The sequence below is a fragment of the Ciona intestinalis genome, chromosome 11, assembly GCF_000224145.3.
Source record: "Ciona intestinalis chromosome 11, KH, whole genome shotgun sequence".
In the NCBI taxonomy this organism is placed as follows: domain Eukaryota; kingdom Metazoa; phylum Chordata; class Ascidiacea; order Phlebobranchia; family Cionidae; genus Ciona; species Ciona intestinalis.
In genome coordinates, this window is record NC_020176.2 from 4891341 (window position 1) to 4916106 (window position 24766).

Consider the following 24766-nt stretch of genomic DNA (forward strand, 5'->3'; position numbering starts at 1 on the left):
ACGTTAAAATATAGCATTTAGACGTGTTATGTTACATCTAGGTAATAAAAGGTTTGTATGAATCTAGTCTTCCATTTGAATTAAAAAACTTACCTTTGTTCAAACAACAAAACTAATAATAAGACAGACAAATTTATTGAGAGGAAACAAAAATAAAGCCATTCATTCATATTCATTATTGACACAATTTTGTTGAAAAATAGAACTTAAATATTATTATTTAGAAAATTTGTTTTAATTGGTGTAAAATGATTTATATAAACCAGCATGAAAGTTACATTCCAAAATAACGTTTTTGCATTAAACACATAAAAGTTGTGAACATTTTAAAACTTCTGTGTAAAGTCCTTAATAACGCCCTGGCCTATGCTTGTGGAATTGGTGTGGTTCTTGGTTAATTTCTGGCACAACGGCATGCCGTTGTTTATCTTCATAGTTTGATGTTGGTATCACGATACTGCTACCCAAGAAATCTGCAATCACAGCTTCATTGCGTGCCCGCCAGTCAATATTTGCTTGAACTCTGGTTTTGTATGATTCCAATGTATTGTAATACCCAGGGCCGGTGACATTCTTCATAGACTCAACCTAAAAGTATAGAAGTACTTGTAGAAAAAATGGAACACATTTATTAATTAAAAAATAATGATAATCACCTACAAAGTTACACAAAGTAATTCATAATCAGGCACGAGGTGTATAACAACAATTTGTCGTTACCCCGTCATAGGTGAAAAGAGCAAGGCCTAAGACAAACACAAATTTTCAAATAGTATGGCATCCCATATGAAATTAAAGTCATAAATCAGTAAATAAGTATAGTTGCATTCGTTTATTTACCAAATCCAAATCAAAGTCAGTTGAGAATCGAGACACTGCACCAGACAGTAAACTGGTAGCTGCTGAACCAACACTGAAAATAATATTAATTAGTTTTATGGTTAAACTAAAACACACTAGCTATCTAGCATATACATGTAAACTGCCATCTATTTTTCCTTATTATATGCTAAACAAAATAAAAACAGAAATCTGTTTTAATGATTGTTGTTTTGCTTCTAATTCTCCTTTCTTCGTTATTTTAATTGAACTTCACTATAGCATTTATGGTATGCATTGTCATCTATGTTTACTTTTTTAGAAGCCTCTCCCAGTTGTTGGCAGCAAATGACCAAGCCACATATTTCCCGTGTTCTTTGCTGGATATGTAGTACAATGTGTTTGAAACATCTTGTTTTCTCACAAGTGTTGAATCCATTGCATATTCAATGTAACGGTTAAGAATCCACGCATCTTTGCTGCATGACAATCCATACCTGCAACGTGGAAAACATTAGATTCTATACGAGTGCGGTCCTACAGCGTGCCGCGCCAGAGGTCCGAGGATTTAGGCCAGGAATGACCCATTACCACAAAGCAGAAAATATAAATTTCAAGAAAATATATATATGTATGGAAAATATAGAAATAAACTGTACACAAAACACTAAAAAACTGTACACAAAACACTAAAAAACAAAACACTAAAAATAAAAAATAAGTATTTTGTGTGATAAAAGTATTTCTAAAAAAACTTAAATCAAAAAATAAATCATAAAATCTTTAATCCAGATACTACAGGAGTATCAGGTAAAATTTTAAACACTTTCACTTTTGTATAAAAATAACTTAACTATACCTTAAGCTTGTCTGCAGTTGAGCATTCTGAGTTACCAAGTATTGCCCCCACATGAAATCCCACTCTGCTATCCCACCTTCCCGTATTGCTGTGCAGTAAACATCAGTTCTGTATGTGCTGCTGATACTGTTGGGAGTACGAAGGTAAAATATATTGGTTGATAAAGACTACCGGGTTTAAGGTTGTCATCAATGTGGGCTTGCATGTGTCATAGGACAAGCCTTTAAACTAGTGGATACCGGGTTCAAGGCTTGACCCTGCCATTATGGTGGGCACGTGTGTCTATGGGTTACAGACATGGTTTGTATAATTTGTCAGCCTTATAAAGATAATCACCAACAAAGTAGATACATGGTTACTCGTAAGCGGGCACAAGATGTATGAAACAGAACACCTTTGTTATTTATTTTTCAAATTTTGTACATACATGTGTACTTTTTAATTATCCCACACTCCACGTAAAATTACTGAATCTAAACAAACAACTCACATGGTTGAAGTGTCATTCATCCATTCCTGGAAAAGTTGTTTCGCGTTCGCAATGCATTCCTCGTTGCCATAGTAACAAGCAGCATCAATCGCCAGCCCTCGTGTCATTCTGTTTAAGAAAGTTTTAATGAATAAGTCAATAGATGATCAACTTAATGCTAATTGCTTTAACCCAGTGGTCAGTAATGGAGTTGTCCGAATAGGTAACTCGTTAGTAGGCATGAGGTGTATGAAACAGAACACCCATGTTATAAAGACTGTCGTTTCTCCAGCACGTGAGAACAAATCAGTAAGTTTTACATTGATGTCTCTTCTTATGTAACAACAACTTATCATTATAATATTGATGGTTTTCTTAACAACCTCTTTTCTTTGAAATGGAAAATATTCAGCGATAATTTACCTTTCAATCAACACACTGTCGTCTGTGTTTGAATCGTCCCAACCCAATTTGTTGTACAAAGATGGGACGACCAAGTCAAGAATGTATTGCTGGAATGTAAGTGGTAAAAATTAATAAAAGGATATAAAAAAATGAGTTGTAACTAGATAAGGTACCTCATGCTCACTGTCGAGTTATAACATGGGTGTCTTCTTATACATCAGACACACATGGTGTATTCATACATCTCATGCTCACTGTCGAGTTATAACATGGGTGTCTTCTTATACATCAGACACACATGGTGTATTCATACACCTCATGCTCACTGTCGAGTTATAACATGGGTGTCTTCTTATACATCAGACACACATGGTGTAATCATACACCTCATGCTCACTGTCGAGTTATAACATGGGTGTCTTCTTATACATCAGACACACATGGTGTAATCATACACCTCATGCTCACTGTCAAGTTATAACATGGGTGTCTTCTTATACACCAGACACACATGGTGTATTTATACACCTCATGCTCACTGTCGAGTTACAACCGACACACCATATACAAAACATCACAACATCAAACTCACAGAGAAGTCTCCATATATCAGGGATGCTCCCAGCATACTGTCAAAGTACTGCATAGCTTCATTGAATGTATACCATGGAATATATTCATCTTCTTGTGATAAATATGCTGCCAATTCAAGAGCGAGGTTCACCTCAATCTTTGTGGCTCTGTCATAATGCATATTGTTAAGTCATAACTTGTTACACAACAAATGCATATCACAAATAATCAGAATTGAGACTGTAAATATTAAAAAATAATTGTTTCAATTGGATTGTATGCAGATTGAATGAATGTATGAACTTAATTATCCTTGCATGGCGAGGCAACGACAGTCGTTATAACACGGGTGTTCTGTTTCATACACTTCGTGCCCGCTTACAAGTTACCACGTATGTAAATATACATTTTTTTTAATCACATAGTTACTTTTTATGCAACTCAAAATTGAAATATCATTTAAAATTTATGTTAAAAACATCGCTTTCCGAAATACATATTTTAGATTTGCGCTGCCTGGCAACAACGGTTTATTTCATTTAAACTACATTTCACACAATTATAAAATTTCCTTTAATTGTTGGGAAATTATTCCAACAATTTACAAATTAACAAATTAATCAAAATCATTGGCACGCTCATATAAACCTTGACAAAGCAAATACATCGTCTATAAGTTGAGCTCTGTTTTCAACAGGGATGTCCTGAATGTTTTAAAATATTTACAAATATCCTGTATTTTCTTTTTAAATGTTTCTTAATCTTCGCCAATATTTTAACATATTAACAAAAAATGATTTTTTCTTTATCTCTTAAACTCCATCACAGATCAAGTTATTGAAAGAACAAAAAGGAATCAACAGCAAAACGAGTCATTAAAGTATATTTAAACCTTTATTTTTTATTTATTTCGTTTTTGTGAATTATTTAAAACCTTCCTAACCCTAATGAAAGAAACAAACATACTTACCTTAAGTTTTTGGCACCTTAAATTTTATTTACCCGTTATTTTTTTCCCGCACTCTAATCTATGAAACAAATATATTTACCTTAAATGAAGCACTAGCCAGCTTGGTTGACAATTTACTCCAAGTGTTCTCATCATAGTTGATCCTGTAGAAGCCTCGAGCCTCAATGTTACCAAGTATGTAATTCTCGTTTGAGTTTAAAGTTGCTGCAAAAAAGTTAAATTTAAGTTTGATAAAGAATATATTAAATACAAACATAACAACCAATATATATAAAACAATTGGTTTTATTTTAAACATTTTAGTTTAGAACCATCTTCACAAATGTTTGAAGGTAAAATGAATTTTTTCTGTTTAAAAAAAATTTCACACAAAATAAATAAATATAAATTTAATCTAAAAATGCGAAGACAAATTTTAACTTAAAAAAACAAAACAAATGTCTTGCTTAGGAAAAGAAAGAATGGCAGAATCTAAAAATGCTAAGAAACCAATTATTGATTTAAACATAACAACTCACCTGTTCCACTTAGATCCATCCACAAAGTATCCATCTTGTCTGTACCCATTTCAGATTCTCCTCTGTATGTGAATGGCACGTACCACTTGTACCTGAGGGATAAATTATACAACTTATTTATTCTCGCATGATGGGGCAACGACAGTCGTTATAACACGGGTGTTCTGTTTCATAAACCTCGTGCCCGCTTACAAGTTACCACGTATGTAACTTATTTATCTTCGCATGGCGGGGCAATGGCAAGCATTATAACATGGGTTTTCTGTTTCATACACCTATGTCCACTTGCGAATCACGACAGATGTAACTTTGTGGGTGATTGCTTTTATGCATGGCTGACAATTTCTAGACAATACATCAGTAAAAACTGGGTTGGAGCAATTGCAATTAAAAGTCTTACAGTAGCAGCATAAAGCTCTGAACCTGGTACACTCTGATCTAGAAACAAGCGCTCTAACCAGAGCATTCGGTTCAGGTTTAAAGGAAATAACTGAATCCAAACTCACTTGTATGTTAAACTACCCGGCGTATCTACAGCTGAATCTTTTGGATCCACCAAGAAATATTCTTGCGTTAGTTTAATAGTCGACGCATCAATGCGTTCCACTGTGATCAATGGGTATCCCATTTGCAAAGTCCATGTTTCAAACACATCTTGCAGGGGGTAGGGAAAGGTTAGACCATCTTTAGCTGCTTGCTGTGGAGTAAAATACGATGAATGAATGCAACATACTTGTCTATTTTTGTATATTTTTAATGTTTGACCAATTTAGACAACCCATTAGTCACCACTAGGTTGGAGAAATTGCCGTTAAGTGTTATTGCCCAAGGACACATTCGCCCACAATGGTAACAGCATTAAACACAAATTGTAAGAAGATCTATTTTGGAATTGTTATATGGCTGACATTAAACATATGTACACTTAAATGCAGGAAAAGCTGACTATATATTACACCATAATAGTAATACAGTATATATATATATATATATATATTAACTGTAAGAGAAGTTTCAACAAACTTAATAACACACCATGATATCAACACCATCATATATATAGCATATATATGTATGAATAAATGTAAAAAAAGATTTAGACCCAATATTACACCATGGTACAACTTACATCGATCCAGTGTTGAAACAGAACATCATGGGTAGCAGAGGAGTAAGCCAGGTCATTCAAGTAATTCTGTGGGAATAAATGGATGTAAATTGTTTTGCATGAAAGAGCAACGACAGTTGTTATAACACGGGTGTTCTGTTTTATGCACCTTGTGCTTGTTGCGAGTTGACAGAGTTATTTTTCATGTTTAGTTTTTAATGTATTGCTGACAATTTATAACTCATTCTCGACCATTTGGAGCAATAGCCTTCAAGTGTCGTGCCCAAAGGCACAAAAAGTTGTTTTTTTAACATTTTTCTTTAATTAAAAATTAATAATTTTTAGGTTCAACATTTTTAAGCACCTAATTAAAAAATTTACAAATTATTGTAAACTCACTGTGAGTGCGTTGGTAAAAGTTTTTTCTCCGAGAAAACCTTGAACCATCCTAAGAAATGAAGCTCCCTGTATAAAGAAGATGTTTATTAGTTGAAGATGATGAGTGTAACTTACTTTATCCTCGCGTGGCCGGAAAACAACAGTCGTTATCACATGGGTTTAACACCTCGTGACAGCTTACGAGTTACCATGTGTGTTACTTTGTAAGTTATTATTTTTGAGGGGATTTTTTTTTTATGTATGGCTGATAATTCGGACAACCCATTAGTAACGACTGCCGACTGTTGGGTTGGAGCTATTGCTTTCAAGTGACTTGCCCAAAGACACACAATTCACAACAGTGGCAGGACCGAGGCTCGAACCTGTAACCTTCAGACTAAAGACAAAACTACAAACCACGCCAGTTATTTCATAACAATGAATTATAAACTTCTAAGAACATATAGTATAACATTATGTTCATTATTTTTCAAAATAATAAATTATATTATCTTTTGAATGCATATCCCAATACAGTGTTCAATAATTTAAAGGTAATTTATAAAAATAATCACATAAGTAAGAACAATCTACATTAAGTACAACAATTGCCGAACGATCTCTTCAATAACGAACACAAACCTTTGAATAAGTGATGGTTGAGAAATATCCTTCGGGATGAACTAATGGATGGGACGATGAATACGAATCAGCGTATAACCCTCCTTGGAGGTCATCTATTATAAAGATCTCAAACTGCGAGTATAAGATGTCAATGTTACTTAAATGGTTGTGAATTTAGTATTAAAGCAATTTCTGCAGTTGTTGATATTTTTCTAATTATTAAAAAACAACAAAAAGCTTTTTATTTTTACACTGTATACCATACACTAAAATCTCTTACACTTTAAATCAAACTCATATTTGTAAAAAGACATCAAATATAGATCAACGAACTGAAATATGAATAAATGTAACGTATTTATCCTCGCATGTCGGGCAACGACAGTCGTTATAACACGGGTGTTCTGTTTCATACACCTCGTGCCCGCTTACGAGTTACCAAGTATGTAACTTTGTGGGTGATTATTTTTAAGAATTTTTTTTTATGTGTGACAGTGACTGATATGAGACTCACAGGTTTATATTCTGGTTTGACGCCCTCCACTGCTATGTATTGAACATACGACGCAAAACCTTCATTCAACCAAATCTCATTCCACCAAGCTGCTGTTACTAAGTTGCCAAACCACTGGAAAAATACAAGTTAATAAATTGATGGCATTTATATATTTAAAAAATATCCTAATGTGGGATAGTCGTCATATCACGCTACCACCTATATAACTTTATGTGTTACTATTTTTGACAAACCATTTAAAGAAAGGCAAAGAGACTGTAAATGTTTCAATAAATTTTATGTTATTACAAGTCAAAAAAATGAACTGAATGTCAATTTAATTTTTCCCAAATTGTTCGTTAAAAGCTTCTGGGATGGTTTGAACTTTAGGAGAATGTTCTCGGAATGTAACTTTTTTTTAAAGTTGTTACACATGTATTTTATACATTTGTTGTTACCACATATGCAACTTTGTGAATAAATATTTTACATATGTGGACACTGGGTTGGGGCAATTTCTGTTGAGTATTTTGCGTAATGACTCATGCCCCAACAATGGTAGCAGCCGCGAGCCTTGAATCCAATATCCTCTGGTTCAAAAGTGAAAGCTATGTTATATTTTTACATATTAAAACAACAAGCCAACTCCACCTGATGGGCGAGTTCGTGACCAATCACTTGAGCAATCGAATATTTGTCGTGAACAGATGAAATATTTGCATCAAACAGTAAAAGAGTTTCCCTGTACAGAACCAACCCCCAGTTTTCCATTGCACCTGCTCCAAAGTCACTCACTGCCATCTGGTCTGTATTAAAAAGATTTTAAATGATAACACATATATATATATATATCATAAGACATAACATTATTTGTATTTATTCGTTTGATTTGCAACAAAGATCGTATTTAATTAAAATAACGAAAATATAGAAGACAGTTCTAAGGTTCGTCTAAGGATACTGATAGGCGTATGTGTTCTTGGCCAAAGTACTTAGCGGACAATTGCTCTGACCCAGTGGCCACTAATGGGTTGTAACACCCTGGGGGTTGGGCTAATAGGCCAACTCTGGTCTAAGTCTCAGGTCCAGTAGCGTTCCTTGTTGAGGATCTCACCCATATAAAATAGAGAATAGAATTTTTATGACTGGTGTTTATACACATAACACAAAAAATCCCCCTCAAAAAAAGTTGACACGAGGTGTATGAAAAACTGTCATTTCAAGGGTAAAGTTAGTTATATTCATTCATTGAACTCCTTTTCAGATCCTTACCAGACTTAGGTAATGGGTAAGTCACATTGAAGTGGGTAGCTAATACATCAAGCACGCCGGGTGATATTTCTGATGGAAATTTTCCTTCGTCATTTTTGATCGTTTCAGGGCGAGAATAGATTCGTGTCTGTTAATATTAGGTGGTTTTGAATAATATATATATGATAATATGGTAGGGTGAAGGAAGATGGGTGATCGGACACCTTTTTATCCCATTTGGTTGTTAACAAAGAACATTCAAAGAATTACAAAACAATATCCTTATGACTTCCATGACCTGCTGTTAATTTTTTAGAACACGATCATGATATTTGGATATCATGTGCTAAAGGTGAACGTATTTCCCCAACCTACTATATTTAACACTTACAGTGCAGTTTTAAACTTTGTTTAACAGACCATAAAATCGAGTACCTGAACCCATTACACCTAAGCTTATAGGCTGTACTGTATAAAACAACCCATATAACTTATACACACAGTGCAGCTGCATGTTTGTTCAATACAACAGTAATATCACCTGCACCCCTGTTGCAGTTACCCCATGTTCATACAAGAAGTCACATACAACCAATGCAAGTAAATAAGTTGACATTATGGGGGTTGTGTCGAACTTGGTGGCGGTCCAAACATCTGAATCGATGGTTTCCGTCTGCGTTTGGTATTATGAGTTAAAGTTGGAATAGTTTAAAGAATGTACGTTATTTATTATTGTGTGGTGGGTAACAGCAGTCGTTATAACACGGGTGTTCTGTTTCCTACACCTTATGCCAGCTTATGAATAACCACGTATGTAACTTATTAATCCTCACATGACAGGCAAAAACAGTCGTTATAACATGGATGTTCTATTACTCACTTACTTTTTGTATAGTGTGGGTGACAATTTAGATTTTAGACAACTCATAATGGACCACTGTGTTGGAGCATTTGCAAATGTCTTGCCAGTCAGAACCTCTTATACGCCTTCTAACCATCCATATACACCACATACTTACCCATGAACCTATAGGCGGCATGTTTGCGATGGAATAAAAACCAGGTTTGTTATGGTAGAGCGTGATATTGAACGTTGCTTTGAACCCTGGTTCGTCAAAGCAGGGAAATGTATGTCTGGCTCCAGTGGTCTCCATTTGAGAGATAGCGATAACTCTGAACAAACAATGTTACTAAACTAGACATTTGCTTTAGGTGGGATTATACAGTTACTTAGCTATGGCATAATCTCTTAAGGGTGCGTATATCTTTACAAGTGTAGCCAAGGGGGTTTACCGCTAGGGTATTTTATTTAGAAATCGTATATAATGTAAAGTAGGGGGGGGGAGTTGGTTCATGTTTTCATTCTGTTTTCTCGTCCCATTTGGTAATAAACAAAGAATATTTACATACGTATATACAGTCGTTATACACATATGCCCACAAAAGGTGCCAGCGACTAGCCTTGCCCTCGTAACCTCAAGTCCAGGACCAGGTGTTTATCAGGGAAAGTTTAAAGCGCATACGAACCTATGTTCTCCGAATTCGTTGTCGTATTCACTTCGGTATATCCCGGTTAGATCGTCCCCAAGTTCGCCATGGAAACTATCCGCTACCATTGTGTATGTATCACCAACCACGCACGGAGATGAGGTTTTGATTACAATGTATTGGTTGGGACGGTAGGGCGTGTTGGATTCCACCGTTACCTCGCTACTCGTCTTGTCTTCGAATATTTTAATCTCGTTGTCGTATATCAACTCACTGGAGAAAAGCAAGGGGTAAAATACTGTGTAAGAATCAATATAACTTATTTATCCTCGAGTGGGGAACGATGGACACGTTATAACACGGGTGTTCTATTTAATACACCTCGTACTCGCTTACAAGTTATTACCACGTATATATGTAATTTGTTTTTTTCTGAACGACTGACAAAGCCACTAGTGACCACTGGGTTGGAGCAAATACCTTTAAGTGTCTTGCCGAAGGACACGTCCACAATGGTAGCAGTGATAAGCCCTGAACCCATTACCTCAGGGTTACAGGCAAGCACAATAACCACTTTGCCACGGCGCCGGTCACATTGTGTATTCACACACCTCATGCTCGCTGTCGAGTTAAAATGCTTAACCAGAACCTCGTTTATAATATCGTCGATAATATATATTTGCATAAGGCCGGTTATACAAACAAGCGGTGACAACTTACGCATGTGAGTGCATGATAATGTAATCTGTTGATACATTACATAAGTATTGCACTGTTGAACTCCCGTAAAACAAATAAGTTGAAGAAGCCACATCAATATCAAGTACGGGTCGTATCTTCACGTTGTAATGTATAGGGAGTAAAGTGTTTGGCAACCGTGAGTTCATCCAAGGGTCGTTCTGTAATGAATTGTGATTAAAATGGGGGTTGCAAACGACGTCATGAAAAAAGACGTCACGAAAAATGACATCATGACACCGGCCCTTTGGCGAAGTGGTTAACACGCCTTCATGTACAGTGGGTACGGGTTCGAGGCTCGGCGCTGCTAGCATTGTTGGCGTATATGTGTTCTTTACTTCAGCGTAAAAGCGTTTTAAGAAAATCTATTAAACGACTTGCTGGTCATTGCTTTTATAAAACGTATTGATTGTCGCATGACGCCTATTTAAAACTGAATCTCTTTCTCGGACATCCAATGTATAAATTTATTTTTTAAGAGAGTCGTTTTGCTGCTTATCTCCATATTTTAGTTATTTTAAAAAAATCTGCTTTTACAACAGCACCCATCAAGTTTCTTACCGACGTTGGAGCGGTTGTCGCATCGACATTAGGTGTTGTGACGTCATTGTTTCTAGTAGTGGTCGTGACGTCATTAGGGGGTGTCGTTGTTGGCTTAGGTGGTGATGACGTAGTTGTGGTAGGGGCTGCAGCATCACTTGCACAAGTGGGCCGGCCAACGAGCCCGACCAGGAGTCCTGGAATACAAATGAGTTAGGTTCGATGCAAGCAGCAATACAATTTTTAAGCATGAAAGAATATAGTTGGGTAGGGTAAGATGGTCCATGTTTTCATTCTCGTTTATCGACGTGTTTTAAACAATTAACAACGGTGTATGAGAGTCGTGAGGATACGGTTTAATAATGCGTTGAATGTTCTTTGTTTTACAGAATTATATAACCGTATTCTCGCGCCTCTAAAATAATTGCTAATTGTTATTAGGAAATAAAGGCATTAAATGACAACGGTATCCTATCTTGCCGAGAGAAGGCTACATATCAGTATGACTTACTATCCTTGTGTGGCGGGGTAACGACAGTCGTTATAACACGGGTGTTTTGTTTCATACACCTCGTGTCCACTTACGATTTACTTCATATGCAACTTTATGAATAATAAAAATAACGAAACAAGGTACTAACCCACAGTCAGCAACATCAAAATAACAACAACCACTGAACCGGCGACTGCAGCTTTGCTAAAATAATATCCCTTTTTGGAGCGACCGTCGTTAAAGTCAAGGCTACCCGACATTGTACAGCTAATGGATTCGCTTTTATAGAAAAAATACTAAAATTGGGTAAAGATATTATTAAAAATTTCTGTATTTTTTTTATTTACAACATATATTAAACTCGTAGCTCCTTTTTATCTTGTTTTATCTTTTTTTTTCTTATTCGTGTTGAATAATTAAACAACTTTTTGTTTTTTTAATGCATTTTTTTCGATTTATTTCGCTAGTACATAAATCTGCCATTATTGTGTTAAGTCCTCCCCTACTAACATGTTGGGGTCATTTTGGGCGGTTTATATTGCTTTGCAAATGCGGTTCTCGTGGTATATTAATAATTAAGCTACGATCATATTTCATACATAGTAAACACGCCAATTATATTCCCAACATGCTGGTATCATGCACTTTTAGCATGCCAAATATTTAACTCGTAGTTAACATAAATTATATCAAACGAGCATAAGCATAATGCGTCATCGTAATGTTTGTACACGTCACTGTGTTCATTATTACATGCAATGACGTTGCAAATAGTTACAAAGGACACACTAACCCCTATTATAAGTTAACCATTGATTAAAGTTAAAACAACTCTTATGAGTAACTGGAATTTTCCCTATGACTTATATTTTTTATAAATGTTATGCAACTTTCCTGGACTTTAGACTTGTCAAGAAAAACAACGCAAAAATAACATTTAGTTTGGTCATTTATATTCTCGTGGGTGAGAACTTGAGTGGCTTATCCATAGTTGGTTAAGTGTCCCATCTTTCCCCACCCCACAGCAGTGGTAAATGTACCGTATAAATAAAAGCAGAGTTATACCAACATGGTACAAAATAAACACCAACCAACAAGGCTGAATCAAATGTAATTTTGAATAACCACATACGGATTTGAACGATACACCGTTGGGCCTTATAGCCAAAAGCAGGTATAACGATCGAAACTACTATACGTATGTACGTATTATATACGTATATCTGTTTATCACAAAACGAGAGTTTAAAAGAAGAACGAATTCTACAAAGGAGAGATACGTCTTTTATATGTGGGGAACTACCGGGTTAACTACTTCTGTATTCTATGAAATGTTGTTCAGACGTTGTTAGTTTGAACATTGGACCAATGTAATAACTGCTGGTCGTTAAAATGGAAAAAGAAAGTAATATTTTGTTGCTGTGTCACGCTAGTACGTTGGAACTGGGCCGGAAAATATGCAGTCTTAAAGGTAAGTACGATGTTTTGTTTACGTTTATGAAATTGTTAACGCGGTGGTGCTTTCACTTGTAATGTCTGATAAACGCACACTGCAATAGCTTCTGCAACTCGACTGTGGGCATGGAAGTGGCAACCATGGATAAGTCACTCAAGTTCCCATCCACGAGGATATAAATGACCAAACCAACCAAAAGTTATATCTGCTTATCCACACACTGCAATAGATTTAACTACTTGACTGTGGGAATGGCAGTAATACACATATAAACCCAAACTAACATGACTTCTTTACCATTTCAGTTGAAAATTGCCCAAAGATTAAACTCCATGAAGAAGTCAGTTGGGAGAAATTTCCGGATGGATTCCCAAACCTATTCATCCAGGTTTTATTTGTTTTGTTTTCACTTTTTATTCTAAGAAAGGTGTTTTATTAAGTTAATGACTTGACAGTTTCATCTCTTGCATTAAAATTAAAAATCTGTACCAAAAGTGCATTTAACCTTCAATATTTTTGGTTTAGCAGCCAAGCTTTTTCGAACACTTACTGTATTTCACCCTTTGTGTTTTAACCACTGTCCTATTTTTTCTAATTCCGTTCTCTCGTTTTTGTTATAGATCTCATCAACCACTGATAACAGCTAGAAATATTTATCTTGTGCGCATGTTATTAATCTCACCCCACCCCAGGATGTAGATCGCTGCATCGGAAAACACGTCGTGTTCCTGGGAAGTTTCCATTCACCTAAAGTTATCTTCGAACAAATATCATTGGTTTACGCTCTGCCAAGATCATGTGTCAGGTAACATCTTAAATGCGGTAATGCTATTTTATTTACAAATAATAATTCACCCACTTTCATAGTATTGCATAGTCATATGCTCCAATTTATAAAAAAAACAATTATAAGTACATTTGGCACCTACATTTTAAAGCAATGATTCTAACACACATGTATATATGTATAGTTTATCAAGCTGCTAATACTCAACAAACACTAATAAGAAGCCTTAGCCTTTAACACAGCGGACAATATTCATTTGTGCAAATACCTATGTTGTTCACAAAGTAATATGACACACACAGTAGATTTCTCATCCTAATGTTAACCCACCATTCCAGGTCGCTCACATTCATCTTACCTTACTTTCCCACGGGTACAATGGAGAGGATTGATACTGAAGGACAAGTAGCCACAGCAAGTACCATGGCGCGCATGTTATCTGCTATTCCTCTATCTGCCATGGGACCTGCACAAATAATGATATTCGATATCCATGTTTTACAAGTGAATCTGCAAAATTAATTATATTCTTCATTATATAGTTACAAAATGTAGGTCTATTACCCCAACACCAAGAGTGCTATCATATAGACCCCACTGAGGTAGTATATAGACACTCAATAATAGAGATTTCATTCTATAAGGGTGAGGTCTTCAGTGAGGCACACCTGAGACCTGGGATGTAGATATATTACCCCAACACCCAGGGTGCTACCATATATATATCATACATACTTACACGAAACCTTTACTTACCAGGAAAGATTTTTCTTCACTGACAACGTGTTGCCACGACTACAAAGTGCGTTGCCAAGGTTACTGCAGGAGCTCAACAAACTAAAGTCCGAGAACTTGAACATAAAGATAGCATTTCCTGACGAGGGTGCCCACAAAAGATTCCGCGATCATTTTGATGGATTCGCCATCATCAGGTGTATAAAGAAGAGGAATGGAGCAAAGAGGTTGGTGGTGTATGAGTGCTATGGATTTGGTATTGTATGAATACTGTGTTATTGTGGTCAATTTTACTGTCTGTAACCTAGGATTTACAGGCTTTTGGCCGGATGCTGCCATCTTTAGGGCCCAGTGTCCTTGGGCGAAACACTTTACGGCATACCCCGATGAAGTGTATCAATGATGCACATACTGTTTGTATGTATATTAAATCACCCTTGTTGTACGTATGTAACCTCTTTATCCTCGCATGGCTGGGCAACAACAGTCGTTATAACATGGGGTGTTCTGTTTCATGCATCTTGTTATGGGTTACCACAAGGTTAGAGCAATTTTTGTGGCTATTTTGCCTATAGACACACCCAAGTTATAACTTGACGACGAGTATAAGGGTTAACAATGATCCCATTATGACATCACAGAGAGGTGTCCATTGTTGACGGAAGTCCGAACAATTGTCACATTGTAATCGTTGATGACCTCATAATGACTGGCGGCACAGTGAACGAATGTGCGTTGCTGATGAAGAAGTCTGGCGCCTCTAGTGTCAGCGCTTACGTAACACACGCAGTGTTTCCAGCAGATTCTTGGAAGGATTTCTTAACTGAAAGTAAATTGGCAACACTGTAAAATATTGTTTGTGAACACTGTAAAATATCCCATGCATTTGGCAACGGGGTCAAAAACAAATTAACTTTAATTTATTAGGAGAGTAATGCAACTCAACAGCATTCGTTTAAACCTGCTATGAATAAAGTGTGATCTTGGTGTAACCATAATAGCCTTTATATACCAATGCTGGCAACTAATAACTTTTCCTAATCCTTTCTGCTTGTTGTTTTTAACGCCCGCAACGTGGCAAAGTGGTTGACGCGCATGCTTGTAACCAAGAGGTAATGAGCTACAATTGTGGGCATATGTGTGCTTGGGCAAGACACTTAACGACAATTGCTCCAACCCAGTAGTCACTAATCGGTTGTTTACTACAGATCACCAAGAAGGACGAGCTGCTCTTGACAACTTTTGGATAACCGACTCGATTCCTCATGCAAGAGAAATATCAAACCATGAACCATTCAAGCTACTTTCATTGGCGGAAAGCATCTGTAGGTCCCTGCATAAACTTATCCTAGTATGAACAAGTTACTGTGTAAATACAGTATCAATACATTTTTCAGGCAAATAGGCCTCAGTTATAGTTTTGTGAACAATTTTTGTGAAACAATTTTTTTTTTCCCCAAAAACAATGTTTTTATTGTCATAGCCCATTGTTAAAAATATTGCAACAAAACTTGTCATAAAGATTTAAACCCCAGTTAAATAATATAATGCTTCAGTTTTAAACTTGTCATTTTGAAACGATTTTGTAACAATTTAGTTTCTTTTTAACTGATGTGTTTAGACAAGTGGTATAATAGTTATAAACTTATACATTTTGAATTATTTCTTTGAAAACAGCTCAAGTTTTTCTTTTTTAACAATGATTCCCCAAAATGGACCAGCATGTTATGGTCAATCTCAACATAGCTTGTTTTCCATGTTTTCATTCCTTGAATATTCTATGCAGTTTACGCATTGTTGATATTTATAATACAAGATCTTCACACCAAACCACAGTTTGTTTTATTAATATGTACTGATATGTCAAATTTTATAAAAAGTTTGTTTCAATAATCAATCACCCACAAAGTTACATTCGTGGTAACTCGTAAACCGGAACAATGTACATGAAACAGAACACCTGTGTTATAATGACTGTAAAAGCACCGCCATGTCAGGATAAATAAGTTACATAGATGGTAACTTGTAAGCGGGCACGAGGTGTGTGAAACTGAACACCCTTGTTAGAATTATGCCATTGCCTACCACGCGAGGATAAATAAGTTACATTTATTTATTGAAAACCTTTTAATTTTTTTTTATTAATTTTAATCAAAAGAGTTTCTACTTTTTTCAGATGTTTCATGCTTACAACCAGATACTAGGCCATTCTCTAACACTTGTAGCATCAAACACACATCAAACATATTTCCTGCATTTTATTGCACAAAGAATGATAATTCCAGTTTCACCAACACCTGTACCTTAAACCGACATAGCGAATGTTTAGCACAACATAGGAGTTAATAAGCAATATCCATTCTTTGCATACCTTTTTCTATTTTTTCATTTTGTTACAAAAGATAAAATATTCTTTGACCATTAGTTCACATAAAACATTGAAATGGAAAAGAAAGGAAATGTAATTCAACATTTATTATAACAATATATAAAACTCTTAATTTGAAGTCATTCTTGTCGCGTATATCTTCCCCCTATGGCTGGTGTTGAAACACCAAGATATCGCATCCCCCACGCAACGTACACGGTCGCCGAATCGATGCCGGTCACGTGCCGCGCTGTCCCATCGACCCTTCCGTGCCTCCCTGTACGCATACGACCAAGCTACCATTGGATGAACAACAACTTTGTCCATAAATCGAACCTAAAATACAAAATTATTTGAACTTCTGTAATAATCCATATTTTTTAGACTAAATTAACCTAGACCTTACTTTCTATGACGTGTCGTAGTCAATATTTTATTGTATTGTTTCCAAATAATACAGCACTATTAATCGTTTTTTAATCTTACAATTTCTACTGCAATTACATTTCTACAGTTCATATAGGGATAAGGATTTAAATGTTTAATTTCTGTTAATACTTGGATAATTGGGCTAATTGTTTAAACATTTAATGTAGAATAGAGTAATTAATATAGTATAGTAGGGTGGGGGAAGATGGGACACCTTTTCGTTTAGTTTTCTCTTTCCATTTGGTAGTAAACAAAGAACATTCAATAAATTATAAAACCATATCTTTACGGCTTTCATAGACCGTTGTTAATTGTTTAAAACACGATCCGGCTATTCGGATATTATGTGTTAAAGGTGTCCCATCTTCCCCTACCCTACTGTACATATATATATTAGTTGTAACCCTGTGTGCTTTAGCTTCTGTAAAACTTTAACTGAATAAAAGCATTTTAATATTTTAAATAGGGTTGATTTTATTGTATATAATTTTGTATAGATAATACACAAAAGATATACCATATCCTTTAGGCCACAGATTAAGCTTATTTACCTTGGAAGGGGCTTTATATGAAATATCTTCACTTATTTGTGGTTGTTGGTGGGTTTGGGATTCTTTGGTTTCAATGTTTTTACGAGTTTCGAACAATTGTGGATCGGAATGTGATTTATTGAAAGTGGTCCAGTTTACCGTCAACTTTTCGTGGCAGCGGGTAAAGAACGCCCACAGCTCGTTTGCGTCTTCGCAGAGATTAGGAGTTGCAGGTGAGGTTGGGTTGAGATCATCTCCATCCTCTTCACAGTCGGACTCTGGACACCCGAGGATGAAGGAAATATGGGAGTTGGAACAAGTTGGTCGTTTCACAGTGGTTGGGGGTTTGTTTTGGGTGGATAACTCGTGTACGCTCGGCGCTGCGTAGGAGGTTTGCATATCTGGGCTGTTGGTGCATTGCGTGTCACTTGATTCAGAGGATTGAGAGGAACAATTATCGGAAAGCGAAGATTTACGACTCGTAACTTGAGTGCGACTTCTATTACAAGTCCAAGGGACTCGGCACGAAATAATTCGTTCCCATGGACAATCTTGTTCGTCCGAATCTGTGTCTTCATCTGAATAATCAGATGACATGTCAGCAAGATCTTCCTCTTCCAAGTCACTCCCATCCTCAAGATCGGAGTCTGAGAACGAAGATTCACTAAAATCTTCATCAGCAAAGGAAGAAGAGTCTTCGTCCGCCGAGAAATCAGACTCAGAATCTGGTTCATATGACATAATTCGCGCAATTAATGGGTTTTTGCACTTTACAAGTTTTGGTGTGTTCTTTTGCGTTTCTTCTTCAGTAACAGCAGCAGAGGAAGTTGCAATATTTGTGACACTGGGTGTTGCTTTAATAGGATCAAGCTTGGAATGCATTTGTACCTCCTTGAAACATTCTTTGCTCATTATGTTGATTTCTTGAACAGCTTTAGCGCAAGCGAAAATTGGTTCAACAACATTTACATTTGGTTCATTTGTTGTAATTACAAGCTCACTTCGCTCCATTGGTTTGCTGGTGGCTTGCGATACGTTTGGAACTGCAATAGAAAAATCAGTAACAGGAAAAACAAACTTTGCGACTGCTATGGGATTCCCACAGCCTTGAAATATCCGTGGGGAAACCCCAGGGGATTCTACCTTGGAGTTCAAACCACAAGGCAATGAGGAATGATAGGGAGTGTTCATTTCGTCGAGTTTTCCGTGAAAATTTCGAAGAATTTTGTTGAAATGTAAACCCGTTGGGTCTCTAGGATCAAATGTACGACCAGCAATGCCAGGTTTTAATGTATTTCCCATCGTGATCTCGTCTATGTTGAAATCAGTTTTAGTAGGTGGGTAAGTGGAAGTTGATAAAGTATCAAAACAACCGGTGCTGTTTTGTCGCGTGAACGCAGCAATTGTTCTCCCTTTACTTTGGGACGCGCCTATTTCACGTAAGTTCTGAATTATATCCACTGGCCTCGTTGAGCACTTAGCAGGGATAGATAATCCTTGAGATTTCTGGCTTGAACTGGAGGCTTGAGGTTTCACTGTGGAGGCTGAATAAAACAGCTCTGCCAACCAGGCTTTAAAAGGCTTAGTATCAGACATGTTTGCGTTGCGTTAGTCATTTATTCCATGATGAATATCATGCGCCAGTCTCTTAAATTAACAGTTCTGTTCCTATGGCCAAACTTTTTAGCAGGAGGGTCACTGAAATACTTTCCGTCCCAAATTGTGTCGTCGTCTTTTTTATCGTTGTGTGTTACAGCAGCAGGCTTTGGGTGTACGGCTTTAGGCAGCGAACTGGTTGGGTAGATTTGGGCGAATATTTGAGCAATAGTGGATAAGATGAAAACACAGAAGACTTGTTCAATGGAAGAAGTATCTGTAAATATAAAAAATAATAAACACAAGAAAAATAGAAAGGATATCAAACTATTCTATACGGGTGGGGTCCTTTAGCATACCATGGGGCCTCGGAATTAAGTCAAATTTGGCCCTTTATCGCTATCAAGACATACACTATGTATGGTATGCTGTTACGAGTCAATTTTGACCTAAACCCCAAGTCACATGGCATTAGACCTCACTTTTACAGTATGACTGATGTTACCTATGTAATACTGTGGGAGTAATGGAGACAAATATTAAGCTACATATTGTGTAACCTATATATGTGCAATATATTTATAAAGATAATCCACAAGAAACCTATATGACCATACAGCGAGTATATATATTGTTATAAACAAATATATCAACATTTCTTACTAAGAAAAATATTAAACATATTTTAACTTACGTTTTAATGAAGATCGTCTTGTTTCTATATCCATTAAAAACGTTTTCGACATGATTTAACGTATAACGAACATTGATATGTAAAATATCTTTATAACTAGTTTTATTTCTTATTCTCTTTGTAAATTTGTTTAGATATGATTCGGGAAACAGAACCCTTCAGTTGCCACAGCGCGCCTTTTTTCTTTTTCGACTTTTGTACGTCATAGTCACGTGGTAAATTCTTTGTTTAATCTATTATGACGCATCCGCGAAACGTCTGTTGTATTGCATCATCTTTTCGACCTTACATGGATGCTTGGTGGCATTCAGCACGTACATGCAAAGTCAATATTAAACAAGTCATTTAATTTTACATTTACAACCATGTTTTGCGAAGAAAAAGATCTCTACAGACCCTATTTCGGTGGAAAACATGTTTATTGTTTTACATCGCAATCTCGCACATTCGAGACCAAAATATTATTTGCGTCATAATCAATTATTGTCACGGGACCAATCAGATGATAGGAAAATACGTAAACATGTATGACATCATAAACAGTAATATTATTAACGTTTCAGAAACTCATGTTCCATTATTCCTAAAAGCTGTATCGACAAAAAGAGTATTTTGTTTTCTTTTTATAAGACTATATAAACAGATAAACAATATTTATTATATCTACAAATAGTTTTAAGTATATTTATACAATTTGTATTTATTGTTTCCCCTTTTCTATTAATTCCCTATTAATCCCTATACTGCGCTACTATGTTGTAATCACTCGGTATAAATATTGTACCGTTAGAACCCGCGTCCAAACTGGGCGAGTCCCCGTTTGGAACAGAAAGAGTGAAATTCTTTAAAGTAGAAACAAGAAAAAGAAAAATCTTATTTCTTGCCAAATGCTCTGCGATGCACGAGCGCGCCCCAACACCAAAGGGTAAAACATTTTTGGGTTTCATAAATTTTCCATCCGCGTTCAAATGTCTTTCAGGGATAAAACGCTCTGGCTCCCTCCACCGGCAGTCGTCATTATGCAAAGCCCAAATATTCATTATGACCTGTGTAACGTGGTAACTGTTAAAAGCCCGCCTCGTGAGGACGAATGAGACATTTATCCTTTTATTTATAACCACTGCTTCATATAGTAAGGCGGAGAAAGATGGAACACCTTTTCATTACATTTTTTCGTTCTACTTTGTAGTAATTAAACAAAGAACATTCAAAGAAATATAAAACCCTATCCTGACGACTCAGATAGACCGTTGTTAATCGTTTAAAACACAATCAGGATATCTGGTTGTGTACTAAAGGTATCCCATCTCTCCCCGCCCTACTATATATGTTTACATTTGTTCCTTTGGGAATCCTGTAACCTCCAACCGTAACATCTGCTACATTCATCCGTGGTAGACTAAGAGGTACAACGGTTCTGAATCGAAATAGTTCATGAACCACAGCGCAAGTGTATGGCATTATTGAACGGTGTTTTAACTTTACTGTACCATGGCGACCTGTAAGAAAAGGCAACAAAATATGGGCCGTTCGTGGAATAAAGGGTATAAACTTTAGGTCTCTGTATAAAATGGATGAAGTTCTTCGGCGAGGCAGTCAGGAGACTTATATAGTTTAGGGCTTTAGGCTAATTTGGGCACATAATCTCAACTGTTGGTCAATGCCGTTGGTAAAATGTTAAAAGTTATCGTATTTTAATTAAACACAAATAGCATTGTTACTTACCAATGACGTCATCAATCTCTCGTCTAACTTTGTTCTGACAATCTTGGTGTTTCATCATAATTAGAAACCCCCATCGTAATTGTGACGTAATGGTTTCGGTTCCAGCCAAGAACATATCGGAGAAAAATCCAATGATTTTCTGGTGGGGGTTAAATAGCGTTAATTCAACTAAATTATGCATATTTAGTGTGTCTTTTATAGCACATAGAGAATAAATGGGTTCAAGGCTCGATGCTGCTATACCATTCAGGGTATGTGTTCTCGGGCAAGACATTTAACAGCAATTGCTCGACCCATCAATGGTCACTAATGGGTTTTCTGAAAAGTAAGCCATACAGAAAAACATTCACCCACAACGTTGAAATACTTTCACTTACGTCATCAGTGATAACGTTTTCATCCACAGAGTTGCGTGAATGCATTAGAAACGCGTCAACCATGTTTCTGACCTCGTCTCCATCGAACGATGCAGATTGTTCTTCCACAAAATGGCGGATTATTCCTATGACGTCATTAATCAGCGTTTTGATGCCGTGGTACAAGGAGGCGCGGGAAAAAGTTTAGGTAGCTACACCTATGCGCTTCTGTCGGCGCCGTGCGGGCCAGAGTCGCAAAGTTTTGTAACTGGTAACAGGTGTATGGAACACCAGTTTTATAACGACTGTCGTTGCCCCACCACTCAAAGATAGTAATTTACATTCATTCATTTATTTCACTAACCGTTTAAAGTTCGTACGTTCGTAATCGACTCGTCCATATGTTTAGTAAAAGGCCAAACATCGCAAAGAAACGGGAGGAAAGTTAACAACATCGTCCTCCAGTTGGCAGCAACGTGACCTCTGTGAAAAATTACTTAAATTAAGACCACACTTTAACCCAAACCATATAGTAGGTGGGGGTAAGATGGTTTATGTTTCATTATTATTTATCGTCCCATTCGGTATAAACTGAATTCTTTGAATGGTCTTTGTTTACTACCAAATACGACAAGAAAAAAAAAGAAAAAGTGACCCATCTTTCTATATCTACAATTTTTGAGAAACCTTAACACGACTCACTGGTGCATGAGGGAACGTATGAGTTGGTTGAAACTGTCATTGCTTCGGTCGAATCTTTGTCCAAGACAAAAGCTGGAGACGACATTTGCAACGGCGTGGGTGAGTGGCTCCTTGGGGAACAAATTTTCATTATTTTGTGCAAAAAAACGTTACCAGAAAACATTTCTCACACATAATGCAAAACATAATAAGCATATGAGAACCTCTTCCATTTACGCCAAGTGAAAGCAGGGCGCCACGGGACAATGCTAAAGGTACCATGACACCCAGGTTATAAGCCACGCGAAGAAAAATATAAAGTACTTATTCATTCATAACCGTCTATACAAGCAATACCATTATAGCTTCCAAACCTGAATATTGAAACTTTTTCCTTTGTGTCCCCGAATTTCTTCGATGAAATATTGTATTTCTATGTTCGTCTTCTTTTCCATAATTTCCAGCCCAACCCTAGATATCAAGTGAGATCACCTTAATACGATACTCGTAGGTTTATATGCAAAGCCAATATAGATCTATTCTTATGGGTGAGGTATAGCAGCGTGGCGCGCCATGTGTCTTAGGATTTAGGTCAGAGTTGGTCCATTACCCAAAAGTTTTATCCATACTCGGACTTACGCTTTAATTCCATTCGTCCCAAATTTACGGAGAGTTTTCCAGTGAACCCCGCCCGGGGCGAAGGCGATACCTAGCGGAACTGTTGTCCGTATGAAGAACTCAACAAGGGGTCGCCCGTGGAACGCAAGTCTGTTCCTTACCAACGCCTGGGGGAACATGACTTTAATTTTATCATTTCAAATATACGTCAGCGAAGATCAATTTAATTAAAAACCAACGAAGGAAAAGGAAATAGCAACAAAACGAAAACACGGTAAACACTGCATGGTTTTCGAAGTTACAATACAGTATAGTTTAACTTGTATATGGTTAAAACAAATAAGGATGTAATTAAAAAGGCTGCGTTTTTGGCGCAAACATATTTATTAAAGGAGTTTGACCAAATCGCCGATGACGCTAATTTAAATTCACCTCCATCGTGACGTCATATTCGTTCAGCACCAACCACTTCTGCCAACCAATAGAAACCGAGATTATTGGACCGTATCTTTTGCTCCAATCCAGGAATTTATTCTCAGGGCGGTTGCTTAAAAAGGGGAGAACCCCCAATACAGGAAAACCCAGAGGTCCCGGGGGGTAACGCGGGGGACGACGATACCAATTCCACACAAAGACAAATGTGATTATAAAGACAATGAAAGGCGAGATATTCAGCATTGTGACGTCAAAGACCATGATTGTTATAAAAAGCGAAACGTCTGAATGGCAAGTGTAGGTCGAGGTAATATGGAACAACGTTAACACATAATACTCCATGTTTTTATATTTTGTTTTTAACAATTAACAACGCTGCTGTACAGTTTTATAATTATGATAGGGTGGGGGGAGAATATGGGACACATTTTTATTTTATTTTCTCGTCCCATTTGGTGGTAAACAAAGAAAATTCAAATAATTGTTTAACTTTACCCTTATGACTCCCATTTAGACCGTTGTTAATTGTTTAAAACACGATCAGGATATTTAGATCATATGTGCTAAAGGTGTCCCATCTTCCCCCACTCTACTATAAGTTGATATTCAAGTATCCTAATTGTGACA

The 24766-nt window shown here is 36.6% G+C and overlaps 4 protein-coding genes across 4 annotated transcripts; 1 reads left to right on the forward strand and 3 right to left on the reverse strand.

The window, feature by feature from the left end:
• Positions 1-216: 216 nt before the first annotated feature.
• LOC100176712 (aminopeptidase N) lies at positions 217-12051 on the reverse strand. Its single transcript, XM_009862054.3, has 23 exons — positions 11878-12051; positions 11258-11433; positions 10679-10857; positions 9998-10231; positions 9490-9643; positions 9012-9143; positions 8492-8618; positions 7871-8025; positions 7238-7351; positions 6742-6855; positions 6121-6186; positions 5743-5808; positions 5120-5310; positions 4614-4705; positions 4175-4299; positions 3774-3829; positions 3145-3292; positions 2571-2659; positions 2169-2276; positions 1679-1804; positions 1134-1316; positions 841-913; positions 217-588 (listed from the first exon to the last, which is right to left on the reverse strand). The coding sequence occupies exons 1-23, from the start codon at positions 11987-11989 to the stop codon at positions 349-351; spliced, it is 3060 nt and encodes a 1019-aa protein (XP_009860356.2). The 5' UTR covers positions 11990-12051; the 3' UTR covers positions 217-348.
• Positions 12052-13040: 989 nt separating this feature from the next.
• Positions 13041-16537, forward strand: LOC100179039 (ribose-phosphate pyrophosphokinase 4). The gene is made up of 7 exons (XM_002127842.4): positions 13041-13200; positions 13491-13573; positions 13878-13990; positions 14311-14476; positions 14732-14934; positions 15349-15536; positions 15916-16537. The coding sequence occupies exons 1-7, from the start codon at positions 13122-13124 to the stop codon at positions 16062-16064; spliced, it is 981 nt and encodes a 326-aa protein (XP_002127878.1). The 5' UTR covers positions 13041-13121; the 3' UTR covers positions 16065-16537.
• A 413-nt stretch (positions 16538-16950) lies between these two features.
• LOC100176715 (protein phosphatase 1 regulatory subunit 15A-like) lies at positions 16951-20477 on the reverse strand. The gene is made up of 3 exons (XM_002128038.5): positions 20325-20477; positions 18056-19907; positions 16951-17411 (listed from the first exon to the last, which is right to left on the reverse strand). The coding sequence occupies exons 2-3, from the start codon at positions 19628-19630 to the stop codon at positions 17205-17207; spliced, it is 1782 nt and encodes a 593-aa protein (XP_002128074.1). The 5' UTR covers positions 19631-19907; positions 20325-20477; the 3' UTR covers positions 16951-17204.
• A 340-nt stretch (positions 20478-20817) lies between these two features.
• On the reverse strand, positions 20818-24472 carry LOC100186929 (vitamin D 25-hydroxylase-like). The gene is made up of 9 exons (XM_018813914.2): positions 24137-24472; positions 23726-23871; positions 23461-23557; positions 23108-23217; positions 22770-22888; positions 22427-22551; positions 22050-22188; positions 21660-21823; positions 20818-21370 (listed from the first exon to the last, which is right to left on the reverse strand). Exons 1-9 carry the CDS (start codon positions 24398-24400, stop codon positions 21056-21058), a joined length of 1479 nt encoding a protein of 492 aa, XP_018669459.2. The 5' UTR covers positions 24401-24472; the 3' UTR covers positions 20818-21055.
• Positions 24473-24766: the final 294 nt, after the last annotated feature.

Excerpts from the sequence above, each read along its gene's own strand:
- LOC100176715 (XM_002128038.5), bottom strand. The coding sequence starts at position 19,630 with ATGTCTGATACTAAGCCTTTTAAAGCCTGGTTGGCAGAGCTGTTTTAT. Across the intron at positions 17,412-18,055 it reads CATATAAAGCCCCTTCCAAG|GTTCGATTTATGGACAAAGT; the intron begins GTAAATAAGCTT and ends TTTGTATTTTAG.
- LOC100179039 (XM_002127842.4), top strand. The coding sequence starts at position 13,122 with ATGGAAAAAGAAAGTAATATTTTGTTGCTGTGTCACGCTAGTACGTTG. Across the intron at positions 13,991-14,310 it reads CTGCCAAGATCATGTGTCAG|GTCGCTCACATTCATCTTAC; the intron begins GTAACATCTTAA and ends CCACCATTCCAG. Across the intron at positions 14,477-14,731 it reads TCGATATCCATGTTTTACAA|GAAAGATTTTTCTTCACTGA; the intron begins GTGAATCTGCAA and ends TTTACTTACCAG.
- LOC100186929 (XM_018813914.2), bottom strand. The coding sequence starts at position 24,400 with ATGGTCTTTGACGTCACAATGCTGAATATCTCGCCTTTCATTGTCTTT. Across the intron at positions 23,558-23,725 it reads GGGACGAATGGAATTAAAGC|GGTTGGGCTGGAAATTATGG; the intron begins GTAAGTCCGAGT and ends CTTGATATCTAG. Across the intron at positions 22,889-23,107 it reads ATACGTTCCCTCATGCACCA|AGGTCACGTTGCTGCCAACT; the intron begins GTGAGTCGTGTT and ends AATTTTTCACAG.
- LOC100176712 (XM_009862054.3), bottom strand. The coding sequence starts at position 11,989 with ATGTCGGGTAGCCTTGACTTTAACGACGGTCGCTCCAAAAAGGGATAT. Across the intron at positions 7,352-7,870 it reads GTCACGAACTCGCCCATCAG|TGGTTTGGCAACTTAGTAAC; the intron begins GTGGAGTTGGCT and ends GTATTTTTCCAG. Across the intron at positions 3,293-3,773 it reads GATGTATTTGCTTTGTCAAG|AGCCACAAAGATTGAGGTGA; the intron begins GTTTATATGAGC and ends GCATTATGACAG.